At 41.9% G+C, this 23,583-nt stretch overlaps 1 protein-coding gene across 5 annotated transcripts in view; it reads left to right on the forward strand.

The window, feature by feature from the left end:
* Nucleotides 1-23,248, forward strand: part of LOC311081628 (myosin heavy chain, fast skeletal muscle-like) — a 50,920-nt gene extending 27,672 nt beyond the window's left edge. For 2 of the 5 annotated variants that reach the window (XM_084112211.1, XM_084112207.1), the window contains exons 2-40: nucleotides 11,932-12,150; nucleotides 12,246-12,389; nucleotides 12,474-12,630; nucleotides 12,737-12,764; nucleotides 12,936-13,038; nucleotides 13,204-13,296; nucleotides 13,414-13,477; nucleotides 13,571-13,669; nucleotides 13,746-13,849; nucleotides 13,930-14,068; nucleotides 14,300-14,418; nucleotides 14,515-14,664; nucleotides 14,752-14,922; nucleotides 15,015-15,315; nucleotides 15,415-15,479; nucleotides 15,573-15,660; nucleotides 15,763-15,880; nucleotides 15,963-16,086; nucleotides 16,190-16,326; nucleotides 16,415-16,670; nucleotides 16,761-17,003; nucleotides 17,110-17,286; nucleotides 17,375-17,520; nucleotides 17,607-17,697; nucleotides 17,781-18,170; nucleotides 19,162-19,288; nucleotides 19,504-19,622; nucleotides 19,709-19,905; nucleotides 19,989-20,172; nucleotides 20,278-20,443; nucleotides 20,921-21,045; nucleotides 21,166-21,474; nucleotides 21,607-21,810; nucleotides 21,893-22,018; nucleotides 22,107-22,277; nucleotides 22,362-22,466; nucleotides 22,590-22,685; nucleotides 22,787-22,918; nucleotides 23,135-23,248. In XM_084112211.1, coding sequence (XP_083968337.1) covers nucleotides 11,944-12,150; nucleotides 12,246-12,389; nucleotides 12,474-12,630; nucleotides 12,737-12,764; nucleotides 12,936-13,038; nucleotides 13,204-13,296; nucleotides 13,414-13,477; nucleotides 13,571-13,669; nucleotides 13,746-13,849; nucleotides 13,930-14,068; nucleotides 14,300-14,418; nucleotides 14,515-14,664; nucleotides 14,752-14,922; nucleotides 15,015-15,315; nucleotides 15,415-15,479; nucleotides 15,573-15,660; nucleotides 15,763-15,880; nucleotides 15,963-16,086; nucleotides 16,190-16,326; nucleotides 16,415-16,670; nucleotides 16,761-17,003; nucleotides 17,110-17,286; nucleotides 17,375-17,520; nucleotides 17,607-17,697; nucleotides 17,781-18,170; nucleotides 19,162-19,288; nucleotides 19,504-19,622; nucleotides 19,709-19,905; nucleotides 19,989-20,172; nucleotides 20,278-20,443; nucleotides 20,921-21,045; nucleotides 21,166-21,474; nucleotides 21,607-21,810; nucleotides 21,893-22,018; nucleotides 22,107-22,277; nucleotides 22,362-22,466; nucleotides 22,590-22,685; nucleotides 22,787-22,918; nucleotides 23,135-23,149 — 5,790 coding nt within the window. In that variant the 5' untranslated portion in view covers nucleotides 11,932-11,943 and the 3' untranslated portion in view covers nucleotides 23,150-23,248. Of the gene's footprint in view, nucleotides 1-10,535; nucleotides 10,654-10,777; nucleotides 10,818-11,561; nucleotides 11,594-11,931; nucleotides 12,151-12,245; nucleotides 12,390-12,473; nucleotides 12,631-12,736; nucleotides 12,765-12,935; nucleotides 13,039-13,203; nucleotides 13,297-13,413; nucleotides 13,478-13,570; nucleotides 13,670-13,745; nucleotides 13,850-13,929; nucleotides 14,069-14,299; nucleotides 14,419-14,514; nucleotides 14,665-14,751; nucleotides 14,923-15,014; nucleotides 15,316-15,414; nucleotides 15,480-15,572; nucleotides 15,661-15,762; nucleotides 15,881-15,962; nucleotides 16,087-16,189; nucleotides 16,327-16,414; nucleotides 16,671-16,760; nucleotides 17,004-17,109; nucleotides 17,287-17,374; nucleotides 17,521-17,606; nucleotides 17,698-17,780; nucleotides 18,171-19,161; nucleotides 19,289-19,503; nucleotides 19,623-19,708; nucleotides 19,906-19,988; nucleotides 20,173-20,277; nucleotides 20,444-20,920; nucleotides 21,046-21,165; nucleotides 21,475-21,606; nucleotides 21,811-21,892; nucleotides 22,019-22,106; nucleotides 22,278-22,361; nucleotides 22,467-22,589; nucleotides 22,686-22,786; nucleotides 22,919-23,134 lie in introns of those variants that run through there. The other 3 variants (XM_084112210.1, XM_084112208.1, XM_084112209.1) reach the window with 3 other exon arrangements.
* The last annotated feature ends 335 nt before the right edge of the window (nucleotides 23,249-23,583 follow it).

The following is a 23,583-nucleotide window of genomic DNA, read 5'->3' on the forward strand; positions in this document are numbered from 1 at the left end:
TGGTAATGGATATGGCAATGTTGCTACCGCAAACACCTTCATGGATGTTTATGTGAGCATGTAAGACATGCTTTTGCTGCTGCACATGTAACATACATGAATTAACCCCGTAGCAGATTTATACAGGCGAAGCTGCGGAGGGGGGAGGGTTCTAAAAGTTCTCTGCAGACTGTAACAGCAAACAATGCCAACTATTTGAATGTTTGAGCAGCAAGCTCATTGCCCGCTGATACAACAGCAACCAATCAGCTGTACTATGTAAATAACGACATGATTGCTACCAATTAGTTAAAGACCTATCAGCCTGCACCATTCAGACTTTCATGCCAGAACTGCGTAATTAGTAGTCACAGAGGAAGGCAAAGAGTGTTGCCAGTGAGAGGATGGTTGTGGTCACCCTCTGACCCTTGGTACTTTTAATTGAGTCTAATGGGCTTCTGGGTGTTTAAATTAGAATTTTAACAGCCATGGCTCACTTGAACATTCGATCAATGTAAGTAATGGGATTTTTCAGAGTATTTATCATCATTTTAGGAAAACCGAAAGTTCAATCAGTTAGAAATGATATAGCAACCCGAATCAGAACAGTCTGAATGTTGAGCCCTGATATGTTTTCCTTGATTGGTTTTCCCTGAAGAGAATTACATTTAAATTAACGTAATTACTAAATTAAAAGAGTGACGCTTGTCCATTGCGTTTTACCGTGATGAGAGTTCCTAATCCTACCCAGGGGGTTTACAGTGCGTATCATTTGCACGCAAAAAAAAAAAAGTTGGCCAGTCACACGTGACGTTGCGGTCTGTAAATTCCTTCAGAATGATCTAATTTGCAAATGATCTAATTTGAAGTAGCAGCGCAATACTTTGTTAAAAATATATACATATTACCTAATAAATTATTTTTCTAGTATTTTAGTTTTAATGAAAAACCAGGGGAACTTGATGCTTATGGGAGGTATATATATGCTTATATAGGCTTTTTTTTTTAAATAAAGTGCACCTGAGCTGTCAGAACAATAAATCATTTATAAAAAAAATAAAGAAAAATACAAATCAGAAAATAGCAGAGGTGGACAGTAACAAAGTACATTTACTTGAGTACTGTACTTAAGTACACTTTTTGAGTATCTGTACTTTACTTGAGTATTATCTTTTCTGGAAACTTTTTACTTTAACTTCACTACATTTGAAATACAAATATCATACTTTTTACTCCACTACATTTCTGTCAAGGTCCTTGAGTAGAAAGTAGTAACGTCAGTCAGGGGATGATTTTGGTTTGGAAATGAAAGTCGGGTTGACGTCAAAACCCGACGTCAGATTTACGTCAGAACCCAACGTCAGATTTACGTCAGAACCCGACGTCGGACAGACGTTGGATTTTGGTTGGAAATGAAAGTCGGGTTGACGTCAAAGCCAAAAAACTAAGCCAAGGGCACTATTTGAGGGAATTTGGTTGTCCGAAACCATTGTAGACGTTATTGAATGCACTTATTCAATCTCATATTCAATCCCACTACTGGAACTGTGTTCTAGAAATAAATGTGATATTGATATGAGGGTAGGCAGGCATAGATTCAGAGGCATAAGGTACTGTAAGTATTACATTCAACAATGCAACAATAATAAAACAATGCATTGACATTTACTTTTTACTTTTGATACTTAAGTACTTTTAAAAACGAGTACTTCTGTACTTTTACTTAAGTGAGAATCGATCTTTACAACTTTTACTTGTAACGGAGTAATATTTGACCAGTAGTATCTGTACTTTCACTCAAGTAAGGAAGTTGTGTACTTTGTCCACCTCTGGAAAACAGGATTTGTTTGAATGCAAGAACTTGTTCTCTTCACTACACTCACAGACACACACACTCACAAACTCTCACACTCACAGATGCACACACTCAAACTCACTCACAGACGCACACACTCACAAAGTCTCACACTCACAGATGCACACACTCACAAAGTCTCACACTCACAAAGTCTCACACTCACAGATGCACACACTCACAGATGCACATACTCACAAACTCTCACACTCACAGACGCACACACTCACAAACTCTCACACTCACAGATGCACATACTCACAAACTCTCACACTCACAGACGCACACACTCACAAACTCTCACACACACAGATGCACACACTCACAAACTCTCACACTCACAGATGCACATACTCACAAACTCTCACACTCACAGATGCACACACTCACAAACTCACCCACAGACGCACACTCACAAACTCTCACACTCACAGATGCACACACTCACAAATTCTCACATTCAGAAACACACACACTCACTCTCTCTCACACCCTTTGTTCAGACACTTTGCATTGCAATGCAAAAATGTGAGCATGTCCACATGCTCCTGGCTCAGGCTCGCTCTTTTCTTGGAGGCTATGTTTCCTGCTGCAGAAAACAGCCGCTCAGATGGTGTTGAGGAGGCAGGGATGCATAGGTAAGACTTGGCTAGCCTGGCCAACATGGGAAATCTGTCATTGTTAGCCTTCCATCACAGTAATGGGTTTTCTTCCTTGGCAAGGCTCTTTTCTCCAAAGTATGTGAGGACTTCGTTCCTCACTTGGGTGTGGACATCCTCAGCTTCGCCTGCTCTATCCTCTTCTTCACCATCAGAACCAAGAAGTGAGTCAAGTGGAGTGACTAAAGGTGTTGATTCAGTAGCTGTAGTAACAGTGCAACTGCCATGCTGCCGCACATCCATCTTCCTTCTCTCTTCAAGTGCCATTGTTTGCACTTTAGTTTGAACATGTAGGACTTCATCAGGTGAAAGAAACTTCTGTTTCCTAAACCTTGGGTCAAGGACCATCGCAAGAATCACTGTGTTTGGTGCTCTATCTGAGAAAGCAGTCTCCCTTTTCCATCTCTCCTGCAACTGCTGCACAGCAGTGAGTTGGAAAGCCTGCAGCGGGGCTGACTCGTAGGCAGCACTCTGGGTGGACTTCAACAGCCCCTTCACAAGTGGAGGTATTGCAGATATTGTTGCATATTTCTGTCCACTCATGAATACAGTGACACATTCAAAAGGCTTGAGGACAGTTGAAAGCTCTTCCAGCAGGCTCCACTGGTCTGGTTTCAGATCCAGGTACCTTTTGCCTCTCTGTGTGACAGAGCTGTCGGACAGTGTTGCTGTTACAGGCCACCTTTGCTCAAGCAGTCGGCTTATCATATAGAATGTGCTATTCCACCTTGTGCTTATGTCTTGAACAAGGCTGTGCTCTGGTGTGGCCATTTGTTGTTGTTTCTCTCTGAGCTTACTGCTGGCTAGCTCGCTTTTCTTAAAATGTTCTACCGGACATCTTGCAGCCCCGACAGCTTTTCCAATGCTTGGATGCTTCAACGCAGCATTGATCACAAGTTGCAAAGTATGGCCAGTGCAACGGACAGAGGACCACCCATGCTTCTCTTCCAGGATATTTGCCGCAGCCACAATATTAGCACCATTGTCATGGACTATGGCAATGATTTTGCTAGGAGGAATTTCAAATCTGGCCACTACCTGCTCCAACCACTCTGCAATGTTAGATGCAGTATGTCTGTCCTGCAGTGGCAGGATGGTGAGGCAGATTGACTGCATTTCCCAGTCATCTGTGATGTAGTGGCATGTAACGCCAAGGTAGGCTTCAGTTGCTACACTTGTCCATTCATCAGTGGTGAGAGCAAGTTTGCTGTTGTTGGCGTTTATTGCAGTCTTCACTTCCTTGAATGTCTCTTCATATTTTCTCTCCATATTTTCTCTTCATATTTTCTCTCCTCTTTGTGAAGTGGGTCCTGGAGGGCAGAGTGTAGCCGTTATCTTCAACCATCGACAGAGGCCTCATGTCAGTGACAGGCATGTTGAGGATACTATCTGTCAAGATAGCGGCTTGCTGTGGTGTACATGATGCATTTCCCATCAAGAAGCCTCTCATGGTTTGCTGTTTTTTTCTGGTATCAAAAAGATATTATGAGTATGTGTAATAGCACAATTTACATTAACTAAATACATACTTGCATACATGTTGTTTTAGTTACTAGTTGTGTAAAGGTAAGTAACCCAAAGAGCAATTACAGACAAGACACACACACACACACACACACACACAGTTCACTTGAAGCTTATTCATTAAATTATTACCATCATTGTAGTAAGTGCAAGTTAAGTTAATTTACAGTACTGTATACACCACATTTAAACACAGCTTAAGATGACCAAGTGCTATAAAAGAACTTTAAAATGAAATTAAAAAGTAGCGTTACAACACGCACAAACATATTTGTCAATAATAACCGACATGGGACAAAGCACAGAATATATACATGACAACAGATTGAAAAATTAATGGGCCAAAAAAGGTGAGTGAATAAAAACGTGTCTTGCAAACTATACCACCCCTGCTTTACTACTGTTATTAATGAGCTAATGCTAACTTGTCATGCTTGTCAAGCTGGATAACGAGTAAACACCAGCACCAGAAGAGCTACTGGAGGGACGTTACGTTCCTCACTTCAAAACGGAACAAAAGTAGGATTCTGTAGTGACTTACCCTGCTGTTGGACTCGCTTCCTCCTCACCCATGACTCCAACATGTTTACGTTTTAGGTGCTGAATCATCGCCGAGGTGCTCCCGTGCCATGCCATGTTGATTTTGCATATCTTGCAATTAACACACTTTTTTGGTTTATTTAGTGTGAAATGCTCCCACACCTTGGATGACTTAGGTCATACTGATTTCTCTGCCTCTGCCATGTTTTTCAGAACAACGTTACGGGTCTCACCGATGGTCTTTCCTCTACCTCCGCTCTTCTCTGCTCTTTTTTTATTTTTATTTTTGCTCCGCTCTGCTCTTGCTCCGCTCTGTCTATGAGGCGCCGGACTGGACAAATTTGAACTCCGCAAGTGAGCGACAGTGCGCGAGAGAGACCGAGTGTGTCAACAACATATGGCATGTCACTGAGGTGGCTCCAACCAGAACAGGGGGAGGCGCAACCGGTCAGTGACGGCAGAGCGGGCTCTGCCAAGGAAGACACGGGCTCACCGCAGGGAGTAAACCGTGGAAGAAACACATATGGGATCACCGTAGGGATCACAACATATGGGCCCCACCTAACACAATTTACACAAGCATACAAGTGATAGGCCTAGTATCAGACGCTCTGCCACGTCCAACACCGAAGGGGGTGAGGAGGAACTCAACAGGGTTCGGAAGGGGAACTCACTGGAGCAAAAAGCGAACTTATCCAGCCCATAGGAGGGGAATGGCGTAGCAAGCCGACTGGGCTAAGGTACATTTGGCTTCAAGTGAAAGGAGTCGCCTAAGCAACCGGCCTAAACACATCATGTTCGGTGTCGCCCAGCCCACAACTCTTAATCTGTCAGCGAGGCACTCATGACAACGCCCAGGAAGGAGCTTCACTCTTTTAATGGAGGAGCTCCTTACCCAGGTGGGCACGGTGCACCTTGGAATTTCACCAAGATGAAGGCCACACTAATCCTAGTGGGCCAATCTCTGCATGGAAGCCGCCTTCCTTACTGCCGGTTTTCCGGGACAGACAAGAGCCAGAGAGGTCCTGCGACTTTGCATTCTGTCCTAATAACCGCAGCGTGGGAGGAACAGAGAAAAGTCAGGGCTGGGTCTGCCTCCTCCATGGGCAGCGCTTGCAGGCTCACCACCTGGTTCCGTTTAAAGGAGAGGTAGGAACCTTGGGCACATATCCAGGCCAGGGTCTAATTAGTGGGAGTTAGCCAGCCCGAAACCAGGCATGATTCGTTGACCGAAAATGTGTGCAGGTCCCCCACCTTCTAGATAGAGCAATCAAATTGGAGAACTGTTTCTTACAATAGATTTTTAACACAACTACCTGAAGTACTCAGGGGAGGTCTAAGAGTGGAGTAGCAAGGAAGATTCCTCTCCTTGCACCGTTCAGGAACCTGATGACCAAGTCGTACTCCCTATATCTCAACTGCATCCTGATGTGCTTTAAGGGCAACATCAGTTGAGTGTGGAGCAGAGCAGCCACACTCCGACCGCTCTTCTGCAGGAAGGAAGCACAGAAATGATCAAAAACTCTTGGGGGTCCTTAATAGAAGAACACCAACAATGAACAGGTTCTACTTCAGACCATAAGCAAGCCTCATTTAAGAGGGAGCTTTCGCAGAACTAATAGTATCTTGGCTCTATCAGAGGTAGATAGCTGAACCACCACAACGGAACCTGGATTTCTCCGGTTCGGTGCCAATGGTGCCCCATCCCTGAGGAGTCTCAGAGGAATGGGTCAGGAAGGCTGTCTAGAGGACAAGGTCCTAGTTGGGCCATGACAGGGCAACTAAAGAATCTGTTCCTCTTTCCTGTACTTAACACAGTGATGTGCAAGAGGGCTCAGTGGGGTTTTATTTAACGCACTTTGTGCAGACCCTGGCTTCAGCTGTGAGCCAGTGTCTCCGTGTTTAAGGGAGTAACAACTGGCAAGGGAACAAATCAGAGCGGCAACAGATATAAGCGGCCCCGAAGATATCCCGATCAGCTGGAACGCCTGGGGATGGAGTCTCCACTCTCCTAGGCAACAGGCTGTCGTGAAGCCACCTGGGCTGCACAATTGAGCAGGCTGGAATTTTAAGTGGAAGAAGCGACCTAAGGAGCTTCTGATCCCAAAGGAGGAGCTGGTGGGCGAGTTGTGACATGCGAGGGAAGTGTTGTGAGCAACGGTCGCTGTACTGGGCAGTGCATCTTGCTGAGCAGTGGCATCAAGCAAGTAAACTGCTAACAACTCGAGGCAATTGAATGCCAATGCGTGTGAGGTATGCCCAAGCCCTCCTGACTGCATGCCCGTTATACGTGGCCCCTGTTAGCTAGTGTTAATAGACATTTGTTCTAGGGACGATTAGCCCAGAGAAGCAAAAAGTCTGCACACTGCTGAGAGTTTGGCAGCACACCAGCTGTTGTTAATACACACAGAGCTTGCTGCTCTGCCATGGCCATCTAGGAACTTGGTTACAAAGTCAGTGCTGAAGCGGTCATCATATGGAGGAAGCTGTTAATATATGGCTGCGTCTCACATATGCCCCAGGAGCCTCTGAAATTTATTCAGTGGGACCCTTTCTCACCTCTAGCACTGACCAGACACATTTCATGAGAAACGTGAAAACCAAGTCCACCTCCGTACTGGAAAAAAGCTTCTCAGTCCGTAGACGAGTTACTTTTTCCCAGTTGACCTGAAGACCCAGTTGGCTATGTAGCACTTGAAGGGAGGGGACCTGTACTGAGATTTCGACCCCTCAACGCAAGACACAGGATGACCCATGTTTACGGAGGAGTGGATATCTGAAATACGTGTCCTTCAGGTCCCACGCTGCAGACCATTCACAGGAATGGTATTAGTAATGCATACTGTGTAGTAACCTGAACGGGGGCTTAGAAAAAGGGCCCGAAACAAGCACACAGATCCCTGATGTTCGAACTCACTATACATTGAGTACAATGAAAAATAGGCCTCACTTAGAAGAGTATTTTCATATTGGCTGGAGGAACAGCTCTATCGCAACCCTCACCAGTAGGAAGTGATGACCGCACATATGGCAGCACTATCTGCACACAGATGTGTAACAAACAGTGCTGCACATAGGCGGGTGCCGGACGAACTGAATCGCCTCAGCCAAGTCTGATGACACAAGAACCAGCTGAGTCGGTCGGGAGCACTCTTGGTGCTACAACAGACCAACACAGGGGGCTAATGTATCAGAGTGAGGCAGCGGGTTAGAGACAGGGACCCAGCTCGGAAGGCCCGAAGGGGGTTCTGAGTTGTAAAACACCTGTCTCTAGGTAGCGGCAGAGAATGCGGGTGTAAACGGGGTGTAAACGGGTCCTCGAACGCACTCAAAGCCAGCTCATGAAGCCGAATCTGTAGTTATGGAGGAAACACTGGATCAGCCATGTGTTGGATCACATGTAGTGCTACAACTGGGCAAAACAGCGGAACCGCGGACACCACAGACTCTAGGCAACAAACAGGGACAAAGCTTGAAAGGCCGAAGGCGGCCAGAGACAGGGTCTGAGTGTGTTTAGTGCGATACTTAACTGTTTCTAGAAGACCCCAGCGAAGCGTGAGAAAGTGAAACCAGGTCCTCGAACTGCCGTCACTGTAGGCTGGTGAATCAGAGGTAGCTGAAGGCTGTCAGGGTCGCACACCACTAGCTAACTTCTCTGGGCTCAGGAACAGAGGAAATTGCTCTTTCTTTGAAAATGTAGGTACCGCTGTAGGTACCATCCACTTTTACGGGAGCCAGCGGCGGAACAGACATACACAACAAAGACTCCCCCCGGTCCTCCACCGAAGGAAGGGAGTGGATCGGTGACCATCTCCAAGAACTCTCACTCCATCCCTGAGTGGCCCGCTTCAGGAGCGCTTGCACTTACCACATGGCTTGGCAGTGCCTGGAGCGGGCGGGGCGTCACGTCTGCACCCAGTTCCACGCTGAGATCTGGGTGGAGGCTGCTGCGATGACTCAGCGGGAGCAGAGGCAGATGCAGATGGACACCCTCGGCGGCGAGCAGGCGGAGGAACTGCCCCAGGCCGCCAGGGCAGGATGAGCCGGATGGCCTCCATCTGCTTTTGGACAGCAGAGAACTGTTGGGAATAACCCAACCTGGGAAATAGTTGGTTTCTGTTCCCTCATATCCGCCAGGTTGAGCCAGAGATGGTGCTTTTGGACCACTAATGTGGACATCGCCAGACCGACTGCATGCCTTATAAAACCTTCTTGCCCCATAGGGCAAGATCGGTTGCAGTGCGAAGCTCACCCATGAGCTTACGGTCTGAGCTACCCTCATGCATATCCATGAGTGCTTGGGCCTGGTGGACCTGAAGCAGCACCATAGCATGCAGTGAAGATGCAGCCTGCCCACAAGCTCTGTAAGTCTTGCCCGTAAGGACAGACGAAAACATACAGGCCTTAGAGGGGAGACGAGGATCTCCCTTTCATGAGGCGGCGGTCGCCGGACACAGTTGCATCGCGACAGACCGCTCCACTGGAGGGATCGCCTCGTAACCCTTAGCTGCACCTCCATCAAGGGAGGAGGAACTACCAAGGCGGTTTCGGGCAGAGAAAGGTGCTGTCCACCCCCAGTAAGCTCCTCATGCACTTCAGGGAAGAAAGGCACCGGGGCGTTGGGCCGAGAACCACCCCCTGGAAACCAATCATTCAACCGAGACAGTTCAGGACACGATGGAGAATTCCAGACGAGCCCTACCGCCTCGGCTGCCCTTTTCAGCATAGCTGACATCTCAGGATCTGGCTCGGGCAGTGTTGCCTTCCCAGAGGGAGGCAACGGAGCCGAGTCGTCATGTCCAGAGCACAGCTCTCCCTCCAATGCTGCGATGGACATCCTGTCCTCTGGAAGAGCCCCGAATGAAACAACTGGTCGGTCCACTACAGAGGGACCAGCACGTTCCTCAGGGAGCTCCACCGGCTGCAGTGTAAGAGAGGTCCACGGGGATTTGCCGGGTAGATTTCCCCTCACCGTAATCCTCAGCTCACCCACATCCTGCGGCGCTCCGCGCTTGACCCAGAGGATGTTCTAGAGCGCTTTTAACGAAGGCGAGTCTCGATCTCAACACCGAGATGATCATTTTCCCACAATGAGAACATGAATCATCCATGAAAGCTGCTTCAGCGTGCTGTAAGCCCAAACACATGATGCATCTATCGTGACTTTCAGAGGGGGACAGAGCCCTACCGCACCCAGAAACGCACGGATGGAATGGCATCTTTAAAAAGACGCACACACACCTGTGATGCTCTTTTAGAAATGTGATCCGTTACCAGTGCCGGAGCACACATGGGAATAACCACGGCAACACTTTTCAGTGAAGCACTCACCACTTCCGCCCTCAACCGGCCGTCAACAAAACAATCCTTAGAAAAAATGCGGAGCGTGTGATGCAATTCATGCAGGCCAATGTCCATTGGCTCGTTTGTATACTACTCGAAGATGACTGGCTCCCTGGCGTGATTCCATTCAGTCGACATGATCGACTACGTCGAACGTGACTGACTGAAAGGGAACTGACACCTGTTGTGTGTTTTCACTGTATTAGACATGTTTTACAGTATTTTTCTATATTCTTCTATATTCTTGAACTATATATCTTGTCAAATCTGTAACATATTTTATTGTTTAGCCCAATTGCTGCCCCATTAGCCTGCTACAAGAACTTCCATGGGTGAAAAGGTGAAATGTTTTCCGATTCAAAAAAGGGAGAGGGGTGGCTGAATGTACCCTCATCCCAAAAAAGGATTTATTTACTTCAGTGTGTGTCATATGTCAAAGTAAGATAGTAATAGACTAATAATAGACTAAAAATAAATAATTATAATACACATGAACTTTGAGATGGAAGCTGTGGCCTATATATTTTGAAGCATTAAATGTTTGACTTATAACTGATTTAATTAGGTAGGATGTCTGTGAGTCTGTCCATAAATTTCTTGTGTCAAGAAAGCTCATGGGTCAAAAAAATGGGTCAAGAAAGCTCAAGGTTGCCCATGAATAGATTCTGCTTCGTGTGCATGATCAACTTCTATAAAAGCCAAGAGGGTACACCAGAAGAGATGCAGAGAAGACCTCAGAAGTTCCATCAAGTGGTAAGACCCAATGCTGACTGTGAATGAAAGGAATTTAACATCATCACTTATGCGTCTGTACTCAAAGTAATTGTGTTTTTATTTATATTAATACATTTTAATGAATTGATCTTTTTAATCCAAGGGTAGTGAACATTTCATCTGGTCTCAAGGACAAAAGGCAAGTGAGTTTAAGATTCAGTGTGTGGATTAGGGTAGATGAAAACAGTTGTTATAGTCTGTATTATAGACAAAAACTGGAGAAGCTTGCTGTTTTTAAAAACTTATGTAATTTATTTACAAAGAAATCTATTTAAAATGTATTAGTAAGATGAATTTAAGGAAGGGGTCCCATTGACCCTTTATTTATGTGCCAAACATAGGCACCTATTGTATTTGTTTTTTATTGTGTTGTATTGAATTCTGTTTTTCTTCTTCCACTTTTGAGTCTATGAGAGCCCATAAAAACCCTTGTGGGAAAGTTATACAAATTTGGCCCAAATATAGAGGACATTTGACACATTTCTGTGCAGACTCAAGTTTGTGGAAACAGAAAAAGAAGCGGGAAAGGGCGAATTAATGATGCTATAATAGAACGAAACATGAAATTGGCTCTAACTACAGAACTGTTGGTCTGATTAAATAAAAAAATTGGGATGCAGTGTTGCTATTATAATCCATGATGACATTTGCATAAACATAAATCATTAGAAATGTCTTTAAGTTTTATCATAAAATATTGAATTAATGATAAAAAAAATCTGTCACAGAAATTTCTTAATATTTGTTAGGAAATCTTATGCATCCATTAAGAGAAAAAAATTAAAGTACACTTATCTACAGAGGAGAAAAACTTATCTTTAGCTCTCTTTGTGAGCATTAGTGAGTACACACATGCAATGTAATGTCCGTTTCATTCATACTCGTAGCAGGAGGATGCACTCGGGCTGAGAGTCCACAAGTAAGACTAATAGTCGGCAGTGAAAATCTCTGTATTGTCCTGAAACTTCATAAATGCCAATTCATATTGCAATGTATGTGCCGTCCCCTGACACCAGCATTTCAATTTCATCACCAGAAAGACATATTCAATTGACATTTTTGCCATTAATGGCTTCTTGCTTGCTATCTAAATGTCTATCTAGTATTGTTTTATGTGTCTGTATTCATGTGTAAGCCTAAACTTAGTAGTATGCCTCTTTCCTAACACAATTAATGTGTGTTTATATTTTATGTGTCTTGCCTTTGTTGAATATTTATGAAATTTGTAATGGATAAGTTGATATTTTCTCTCTTTAGTAAGCCGCCACCATGAGTACGGACGCAGAGATGGCCGCTTATGGCAAAGCTGCCATTTACCTTCGTAAGCCTGAGAGGGAGAGAATGGAGGCTCAGGCCAAACCATTTGATGGCAAGGCTGCCTGCTATGTGGCTGATGTCAAAGAGTTGTACCTCAAGGGAACAATCAAGAGCAAAGACGGTGGCAAAGTCACAGTTGTTTTGCTTGATACTAAGGAGGTCAATTTGAATTTTCATTTCATGTTAGATGCTCATTAAATTACTTATTACATTGTTTTCTTTTATATCTAATATCTAATTTATCAAATTTATAGGAGAGAGTTGCTAAGGAAGAAGATGTCTACCCAATGAATCCTCCCAAGTATGACAAGATTGAGGACATGGCCATGATGACCCATCTCAATGAAGCCTCTGTGCTGTATAACCTCAAAGAGCGTTATGCTGCGTGGATGATCTACGTAAATTCTGAAACGACATAAAAAGCATTTAAGTTCATTTTTTTCTGTGTTGTTGGAATCTGACCATGTCTCTGCTCATTTCAGACCTACTCTGGACTGTTCTGCGCAACTGTGAACCCCTACAAGTGGCTCCCAGTGTATGATTCAGAAGTGGTGGCTGCCTACAGAGGCAAAAAGCGTATGGAGGCCCCACCCCACATCTTCTCTGTCTCTGACAATGCCTATCAGTTCATGCAGACTGGTAAGACATTATGGAATTGAATTCTATAGAATTCATTAAGATGAATTAGATGTTGCTTTTAATATAATAAATATTTACCGGATATGTTACAAATTTCAATCGACAGATAGAGAAAACCAGTCTGTCCTAATCACGTAAGTATTTTAATTTAATTTCAGACTAAGACAAAAATGAAAAGTATAACATAGATGGAACATTTATGGAGATATTTACTAAATAGATTTTAAGATTGAACAAAGATTGAATATACTTTGAAAAGTCCACATGTTTTTCAATCTTTGGTCTTTTAATCTCTTATAAACCAGTGGAGAATCTGGTGCTGGAAAGACTGTGAACACGAAACGTGTCATCCAGTACTTTGCCACAGTTGCAGTGTCAGGTATCAAGAAAGAGGCCAGTAAAATAAAGGTACGAGATACAAAACTATGTCATGTATATTATTTTAAAAGGTGATGATTTACACTCATCTCACAAACTATACGATATGTGAATTTGTGAAATGCCTATAAATTGTGTTTAGTCATGAAATAGAAAAACAATTGAAAATAAATGAAAACCCTTCAAACATCACAGGGCTCTCTTGAGGACCAGATCATTGCTGCCAACCCTCTGCTTGAGTCTTATGGTAATGCCAAGACTGTGAGAAATGACAACTCCTCACGTTTTGTAAGTTAACTACTGTTTATTTACAGTACATATGGTCAGTTGTGTTACATTTTAATAATTAATGTAAGAGATTATAATAATTATTATTTATCTATTATGCTATTATGATTTGAACAGGGTAAATTCATCAGAATTCATTTCGGCACCACTGGAAAACTGGCTAGTGCTGACATTGAGACATGTAGGTGGACATGATTTCATTGATCCATCCTGAACATTTGTCTTTATCTGTCACTCTTCAGATGATTGTGACTCAAGTATATTCTCTCAACAGATCTGCTGGAGAAGTCTAGAGTGTCATTCCAGCTTCCAGATGAGAGAGGCTACCACATCTTCTACCAAATGATGACCAACCATAAGCCTGAGATTGTTGGTAGGTGCACATATTTCATAAAATGTTTCAAATAATATTGCAAGATGCTCTTTCATAAATGCTGTGTATTATACAGAAATGACGCTCATCACCACCAACCCCTATGACTTCCCCATGTGCAGTCAGGGTCAGATCACAGTGGCCAGCATTGATGATAAAGTTGAGCTGGATGCTACTGATGTGAGTCATTGCTATTTGAATATTGACATTCTATTTAAATATGGCAAATCATATATTTTATTATTATCTGTAATTTACAGGACGCTATTGACATTCTTGGTTTCACAAGTGAGGATAAAGTGTGCATCTACAAGTTCACTGGAGCTGTGATTCATCATGGTAACATGAAGTTCAAGCAGAAGCAGCGTGAGGAGCAGGCTGAGCCTGATGGCACAGAGGGTGAGACTTGTGTTATCCTGGGCTTTAAAATAGTAACCGTTGCATCGACTTTACTGATAAACCACATAAACTGTGTATAAAATGTTTTGTGTAAATATAAGTATATATAAGGTGTGTGCATATCAATAAATCTGAAAATAAAATGAAGAGTACCTGGTGCCTGATTTATTATAATATTACACAAAAGACTCTATAGAGCAAAGATAATTTATTTTAAAATGTATTTAACAGAGGCTGACAAAATCTCCTACCTTCTGGGTTTGAACTCTTCTGAAATGCTGAAGGCTTTGTGCCTCCCCAGAGTCAAGGTCGGAAATGAGTATGTGACCAAAGGCCAGACCGTGCCACAGGTATAGTAACATTTCCAGCATGCCATGTGTTTAACCTAAAATTCTGGCTAATTATTGCAGAAGCAGAATAAAATGTCCACTCTATTCTACTTACAGGTGTACAACTCTGTTAGCGCCTTGGCCAAATCTATCTATGAGAGGATGTTCTTGTGGATGGTCATTCGTATCAACCAGATGTTGGACACAAAACAACAAAGAAATTTCTACATTGGCGTGCTGGATATTGCTGGCTTTGAGATCTTTAATGTAAGAATGATTCTTTTATCTCTTTTTATGTCAAAATGAAGGATTTTCAGAAGGTAGTAAATGTTTCTGTCATTTTTTGTCCTCCAGTACAACAGCATGGAGCAGCTGTGCATCAACTTCACCAATGAGAAACTGCAACAGTTTTTCAACCACACCATGTTTGTGCTGGAGCAAGAGGAGTACAAGAAGGAGGGCATTGTTTGGGACTTCATTGACTTCGGCATGGACTTGGCTTCTTGCATTGAGCTCATTGAGAAGGTTATCAATGGTTTATAAATTTATTAATTTCCATTGATCCTATTCTCAAAATCTCCTATTTTTGATAATAAACAACATTCTTTTATAAACAGCCCATGGGTATCTTCTCCATCCTTGAAGAGGAGTGCATGTTCCCCAAGGCTTCAGATACTTCCTTCAAGAACAAGCTATATGATCAGCATCTTGGCAAGAGCAAAGCTTTCGAGAAACCAAAGCCAGCCAAAGGCAAGGCTGAAGCCCACTTCTCCCTGATTCACTACGCTGGAACTGTCGACTACAATATCACTGGCTGGTTGGAAAAGAACAAGGATCCACTGAATGATTCTGTTGTGCAACTGTACCAGAAGTCTTCTGTCAAACTGCTGGCTTCTCTCTACCCAGTTGATGTTGAGGGTAAAGAAAAAATCTATTTAACAAAACTTTGATTCAGTTTTGAACTTTCTTTCTTGTTTTTGCATTTATACATGTTCCTTTGTATGTTCATCTCAATAGATACTACTAAAAAGGGAGGCAAGAAGAAGGGTGGCTCCATGCAGACTGTGTCCTCCCAGTTCAGGGTATGTATAGAGATGACATCACAGCAATATTGCTTTATTTGATAAAAAAGTAAAGAAATACTAAGCATGCCAACCTTTTTCTATTCTCCACAGGAGAACCTGGGCAAACTCATGACCAACTTAAGGGCCACTCACCCTCACTTTGTGCGTTGCTTGATTCCTAATGAGACCAAGACTCCAGGTAAAGTATTTTTTTTTTTAAACGTACATAACAATATTTTGGTTCTCAATATCTATGATGAAGTTAAATAACCAAGTTCATGGTGTAAACTGTTCGTTATAGGTCTCATGCAGAACTTCCTGGTTATCCACCAGCTGAGGTGTAACGGTGTTCTGGAGGGTATCAGAATTTGCACAAAGGGCTTCCCCAGCAGAATCCAATATGGTGACTTTAAGCAGAGGTAAATGGGACCACATGAAAACAACATTTCCGAGGAGGCTCCTAATTAAAAGAAATGAAGTATTTTGATACATTTTCCACAGATACAAGGTGCTGAATGCTGGTGTTATCCCAGACGGACAGTTTATGGATAACAAGAAGGCCAGTGAGAAACTTCTGGGATCCATCGACGTTAATCATGACGACTACAGATTTGGACATACAAAGGTTTATATTTAGCTTTACAAATTTCAAGATTCAGTGATCATGGTCATTTAGCTTAGACAGTTTAAATCAATATATTTTGATTTACTGTTTTACATAAATTCAGGTGTTCTTCAAAGCTGGTCTTCTGGGTGTTCTTGAGGAGATGCGAGATGAGAAACTGGCTGCTCTGGTCACAATGACTCAGGCTCTCTGTCGTGGTTTCCTGACGAGGAAGGAGTATGTGAAAATGATGGAGAGGAGGTGATTATTGTCATGAGTAAAGATGACATCAATGATAACTGTGCAAACTTAATGATGATTATGCCATTTAATGATGAATTATTCACAGGGAGTCGGTTTACACCATCCAATACAACATCCGTTCATTCATGAATGTCAAACACTGGCCATGGATGAAGGTTTATTACAAGATTAAGCCTCTGCTTCAGAGTGCAGAGACTGAGAAGGAGCTGGCAACCATGAAAGAGGACTTTACAAAATGCAAAGAGGCTTTGGTTAAGGCTGAAGCCAAAAAGAAGGAGCTTGAAGAGAAGATGGTATCACTGCTGCAAGAGAAAAATGATCTGCAGCTGCAAGTAGCATCTGTGAGTATATTTTATAATTAACTGAATTTTGGCTACATTAAAAATGAGCAAGGTTGTTTCCAATGAAATAGCAATCTATTTTACTAACAGGAATCTGAGGGTCTCTCAGATGCTGAGGAGAGGTGTGAGGGTCTGATTAAAAGCAAAATCCAGCTTGAAGCTAAACTCAAGGAGACAACTGAGAGACTGGAGGATGAGGAAGAAATCAATGCTGAACTGACAGCCAAGAAGAGGAAACTGGAGGATGAGTGCTCTGAGCTGAAGAAAGACATTGATGACCTGGAGCTCACCTTGGCTAAAGTGGAGAAGGAGAAACATGCCACTGAGAATAAGGTTAGAAATTGAGTTGGTTTAAGATTAGATGTAATCTCTGTTGTATAAATTGATATAGAATATGAATTGTAATATTTAAGCTTATTTGGAACAAAAAATCATACAGGTCAAGAACTTGACTGAGGAAATGACAGCTCAGGATGAAAGCATTGCTAAGCTTACGAAGGAGAAGAAAGCCCTCCAAGAGGCACATCAGCAGACACTGGATGATCTTCAGGCCGAGGAGGACAAAGTCAACACCCTGACCAAATCCAAGACAAAGCTTGAGCAGCAAGTTGATGATGTGAGTTGATTATGTAAACTAAGTATATTAATTCATCAAATCAACTGTTTTCTGCTGTGAACATATTTTATATATAATTGTCCTGTAGCTTGAGGGTTCCCTTGAACAAGAGAAGAAGCTTCGCATGGACCTGGAGAGAGCTAAGAGAAAGCTTGAAGGAGACCTGAAATTATCCCAAGAGTCCGTCATGGACCTGGAGAATGACAAGCAGCAATCTGATGAGAAAATAAAAAAGTAAATAAAGCAGGAAATCTTGGATTTCTTTTATTTTTTAAAATTATGTTTTTTTTTTACAACTACTTATTGTTGAACACCAACAGGAAAGACTTTGAAACAAGCCAGCTGCTTAGCAAGATAGAAGATGAACAATCTCTGGGTGCTCAACTCCAGAAGAAGATCAAGGAGCTTCAGGTATTTTGAGATTTTTTCAAACATTACATCATTATGATCAAATGCAGATCACCAAAAATCGAATTATCTACTTTCCACCATAGGCCCGCATTGAGGAACTGGAGGAAGAGATCGAGGCTGAGCGCGCTGCTCGTGCCAAGGTTGAGAAGCAGAGAGCTGATCTCTCCAGGGAACTTGAGGAGATCAGTGAGAGGCTTGAGGAGGCTGGAGGAGCCACTTCTGCTCAGATCGAGATGAATAAGAAGCGTGAAGCTGAATTCCAGAAGCTGCGTCGTGATCTTGAAGAGTCCACCCTCCAGCATGAATCTACTGCTGCTGCCCTCCGCAAGAAGCAGGCAGACACTGTGGCCGAGCTGGGAGAGCAAATCGACAACCTGCAGCGTGTCAAGCAGAAGCTTGAGAAAGAAAAGAGCGAATTCAAAATGGAGATTGATGATCTTTCCAGCAACATGGAAGCTGTTGCCAAAGCAAAGGTTGGGGAATATTCTAAAGAATATATGTGATCCATGCTGGCAAAATGAGTCGGAATACGCATGTGCTAATTACGAGCTACAGACAAATGTAAATTTTGGTCGAATTTAATTTTTTATTGAACAAAAATTTGTTCAATAAGCCCTCTTCTAGCGATCCCAGTGCTCCAAATAGTAATTAAACATCTAAAATGATCTTTATTTCTACGTTTTTTGAGAGGTGTACCTTCCTAAATCTTTCCTTTGTTTTAATAATCCATGAAAAAATTCCATTTTTCTTTGCTCGCTACTCAACGACTGGTGCTTCCCCTCACCACAAGTTTTAATATTCATAGCGAATTCTCGATGGCATAAGTCTGAACCAATGAAATATGATTTTTAAACTCATGCTGATGTAAACAAAACGATCTTACTCGCACTGACTGACAGATCAACACAAAGCACAAAGTGCGCACAAAGACGCCTCTCAGACAGCACGGAATCCCGATATACACATGTACACAGAATTGCAGTATTTCAAAATATCTGTCTTGGCGAATATTCACACAAACATTATCTGTTATGCCTTAAGTGAACGTTTGGTTAACTGTTAGGGAAAAACATCTGATATATAACATTATATTAAATATGTGAATTACAGTAGGTCTCAATATACAGGCTGCTGTCTCATTAATGTTAATCAAACTATTGTGGTATCATGGAAAAAAAATGTATATATATTTTTCCTATAGATATTTGGTTTTGATTTGGTGTGTGCCAAATTTGGTGGTATTACCAGGAATGTTAAGGTATGGTTGCAAGGTGATTTTGTTTTGGATCCTTCAGAAAACTGATTCCAGCAAATCATACATGATGTTTTTTTTAATAACAATAAAAGTAAATAACAATAACTCATTTTTGAAAATGTGCTCATTGTGACTCATTTTGCCAGCATGGGTCACATACAACAAGTCTTGAAGTTCTTTCAAATATCTAATGACTTTTGTATTTGCAGGGCAATCTTGAGAAGATGTGCCGCACACTTGAGGACCAACTTAGTGAAATTAAGTCCAAGAATGACGAGAACATTCGTCAGTTAAATGATCTCAGTACTCAAAGTGCAAGATTTCAAACTGAAAATGGTAACTCATGAACAAATGAATATTATATCAAAAGTAATTAATGTAAATAATTAACAATAATTATCAACAATAATCAATCAAAAATAATAGTGTACTAAGATTATTCAGCTGTACATTTATGACATTTACACTGATAAAATCTTACATCCATTTGTTTTGAAATAAACTGATAGAGACATAGAAAAGTCTGACACAGTGAATCTAAACCTATACAGGTGAGTTTGGCCGTCAGCTGGAGGAGAAGGAGGCTCTGGTTTCTCAGCTGACCAGAGGCAAACAAGCTTCCACTCAGCAAATTGAGGAGCTTAAGAGGCATATTGAAGAGGAGGTTAAGGTAATACAGCATAATCAATTCATGCACATATTTGTCAATGACTTTACTGTAGAGACAAGCTAATATTATGCGACTTTGTCCCTAAGGCTAAGAACGCACTGGCCCATGCTGTGCAATCAGCCCGTCATGACTGTGACCTGCTCCGTGAGCAGTTTGAGGAAGAGCAGGAGGCAAAGTCTGAGCTGCAGCGGGGAATGTCAAAGGCCAACAGTGAGGTTGCTCAGTGGAGAACCAGATATGAAACTGATGCCATCCAGCGCACTGAGGAGCTTGAAGAGTCCAAGTATGTAAATTATTGTATAATATTCCCAACTCTCACAGCTATTTTATAGATTAGAATTCAAAATAATGTGTATTATTTAACAGGAAGAAGCTGGCTCAGCGTCTGCAAGAGGCAGAGGAACAAATTGAGGCAGTGAACTCCAAATGTGCATCTCTGGAGAAGACCAAACAGAGACTCCAGGGTGAGGTGGAGGACCTCATGATTGATGTGGAGAGAGCCAATGGTTTGGCTGCCAACCTTGACAAGAAGCAGAGAAACTTCGACAAGGTAAACAGTTTTAATCATATTATATTCTTTTTGTAAAGTATTGCTGGAATGGGCTTTGTTCAACATTTTTTAAACAAACTCTATCCTAAAATATCTCCACCAAAGGTCCTGGCAGAATGGAAGCAGAAATATGAGGAAGGTCAGGCAGAGCTGGAAGGTGCTCAGAAAGAGGCTCGTTCACTCAGCACTGAACTGTTCAAGATGAAGAACTCCTATGAGGAGAGTCTGGATCAGCTGGAAACCCTCAAGAGAGAGAACAAGAATCTGCAGCGTAAGAATGAAACCGTTAAATTAGAAAAAACTCAAATGGATTGTTCACCCAAAATGAAAATTATTTTACTAAATACTCACCCTCATGTCGTTCCAAACTCGTGAGACTTTTGTTCATCTTCGGAACACAAATTAAGATCTTTTTGATGAAATCTGAGAGCTCAATTCATATGGATCAATTTTATGATCTCTTTGTAACCTTTTTGAAACGTCAAATAATCAATTGTGTAGCTGTCTATGGAGGGACAGAAAGCTTTCAAATTTCATCGAAAAGATCTTCACTTGTGTTCCAAAGATGAACGAAAGTCTTACGGGTTTTTTAATGACATGAGGGTGAGTAATTAATTAATGATAACATTTTCATTTTTGGGTGAACTATCCCTTTAAATGTTCTAATTCTCAGTGAGCATTAAAAAGTAAGCACATATGATTAATGAATGTGCATTATGATAAATATTATATGTTTTTCTTTCTATAGAGGAAATTTCAGATCTGACAGAGCAGTTAGGTGAGACTGGTAAGAGCATCCATGAGCTGGAAAAGGCCAAGAAGACAGTGGAGACTGAGAAGTCAGAGATTCAGACTGCCCTGGAAGAGGCTGAAGTGAGTATCTGGAGATCAATATAGAATTCTTGCTAGAACCATCATACTGTGTTGTTGTATTCATCAATACACTGTGTGCATTTTCATTCTTATGTTTAAATGTTGCTTTATTTGTCATAGGGTACACTGGAGCATGAGGAGTCCAAGATTCTACGTATCCAGCTTGAGCTAAACCAGATCAAGGGAGAGATTGACCGGAAGCTTGCAGAGAAGGATGAGGAGATGGAGCAGATCAAGAGGAACAGCCAGAGAATCATTGAATCCATGCAGGGCACTCTGGACTCTGAAATCAGGAGCAGGAATGATGCCCTGAGAATCAAGAAGAAGATGGAGGGAGACCTTAATGAGATGGAGATTCAGCTAAGCCACTCCAATCGCCAGGCTGCTGAGGCCCAGAAACAGCTCAGGAATGTTCAGGGACAACTCAAGGTATGCATAGGAATTATTCTTTTCGACTTTGGGATGTATTCATATTTTTTTTTTAAATAATCGAACATATGGTAAGGACAGCCTAGCAGAAACCACATCAAAAGCTCATTCTAAAGCTATTGTTATGTTCAGGATGCCCAACTGCACCTTGATGATGCCCAGAGAGGACAGGAAGACATGAAGGAGCAGGTGGCCATGGTGGAGCGCAGAAACAATCTGATGCAGGCTGAGATTGAGGAGCTGAGAGCTGCTCTGGAGCAGACAGAGAGAGGCCGCAAAGTGGCTGAACAAGAGCTAGTGGATATCAGTGAGCGTGTTGGGCTGTTGCACTCTCAGGTAAGGGCATATTGTTTTCCTGAAATTAAGGGAATTGAGAGCATCATTCAAAATGTTCAAACTGTTGCTTTCCATTTTGCAGAACACAAGTCTCATAAACACCAAAAAGAAGCTTGAGGCTGACCTTATTCATGTCCAGAGTGAAGTTGATGACACTGTACAGGAAGCCAGAAATGCAGAGGAGAAGGCCAAGAAGGCCATCACTGATGTGAGCAACAGTAGCTGCCAAATGTTTCATAAGACGCTTACGTACTTAAAAAAGTGTGGATCTAATGACTTTCTGTATTAATGCAAAGGCTGCAATGATGGCAGAAGAGCTGAAGAAGGAGCAGGACACCAGTTCTCACCTTGAGAGGATGAAGAAGAATCTGGAGGTCACAGTGAAGGACCTGCAGCACCGTCTGGATGAGGCTGAGAATCTGGCCATGAAAGGAGGAAAGAAACAACTCCAGAAGTTGGAGTCCCGAGTAAGCCTCTTTATAGTTATGATATGGGCAAAGTGAAGTATGTTATATTATGATTTGTTTGAATAAAAATAATATTTTCTTTAGGTCCGTGAGCTTGAGGCTGAAGTTGAAGCTGAGCAGAGACGTGGAGCTGATGCTATTAAAGGTGTCCGCAAATATGAGAGGAGAGTGAAAGAGCTCACTTATCAGGTATGACCATATTCCTCACAAGTTTGTTCAGACAAAAGAGTCTGTATACTAGTGTATGTACTGACAATGCCTACTTTCAGTAAAGGATCAATGCTTAATTTTGTAAATGTGTATTTTTTGAAGACTGACGAGGACAAGAAGAACATCACCAGACTCCAGGATTTGGTTGACAAACTGCAGCTGAAGGTCAAAGTCTACAAGAGGCAGTCTGAAGAAGTGGTATGTAAAATCTAATAGAACATTTTGACACTGTAATTTTTTTATATTGGAATGCTAATTTGATGAAACATGATACATGAACCATATAAAAAAACCTTTAGGAGGAGCAAGCCAATGCTCACCTGTCCAAGTTGAGGAAGGTGCAGCATGAGCTTGAGGAGGCTGAGGAGCGTGCTGACATTTCTGAGTCTCAGGTTAACAAGCTCAGAGTTAAGAGCCGTGATTCTGGAAAGGTTAGACTAAGTAGATGATTTTTTTCCCCATTATTTATTCAACTTGTTTATCCAAATGCATGAATATTTCAGCAGATGTAATGGAACTATAATAATTGCATTTTGCTGATGTTACATATCCTGTATGACATTTGCACATCTGTATTCTATTCATTATGTAAAGTGAAGAACATTTTTGTTAATAAGACTTATGTTTGCCTCTTCCTTCTTTCCCAGGTCAAAGAAGAATGAATCTTTAACACTTGAAAGGAGCATTTACTGAAGTCATATAATATGAATGTTCATTGTAAAAGTACCTTTCTTAATAAACCTGTTTATTTCAGCAAATAATTAGCCTTTGTGTGATTTTTCAACAAGATACACTATACAACACTAATATCTAATCTATATGATTACATTTAACCTTATTATTCACATCATAAGAGTGCTGAGTATCAAGAATGTCTTGAATCCAAATGTGAACTTTTAAAGGTTCCATAAAAGTTCAAAAGGTTTCATAAAATTGAATTTTCATGTCTACTGAATGCATTCACTCAAACATTTCTGCTATAAAGTTTCCACCCTGGATTGATGTTATTGACTATTGCAATATTCTTTGAACTAGCCTTCCAGTTAGCACAATTAACCCTCTACAGATGATCCAGAGATCTAAAAAGTAAATATAA

Source organism: Abramis brama (genome assembly GCF_963993115.1).
Source record: "Abramis brama genome assembly, chromosome: 4".
Taxonomy (NCBI): domain Eukaryota; kingdom Metazoa; phylum Chordata; class Actinopteri; order Cypriniformes; family Leuciscidae; genus Abramis; species Abramis brama.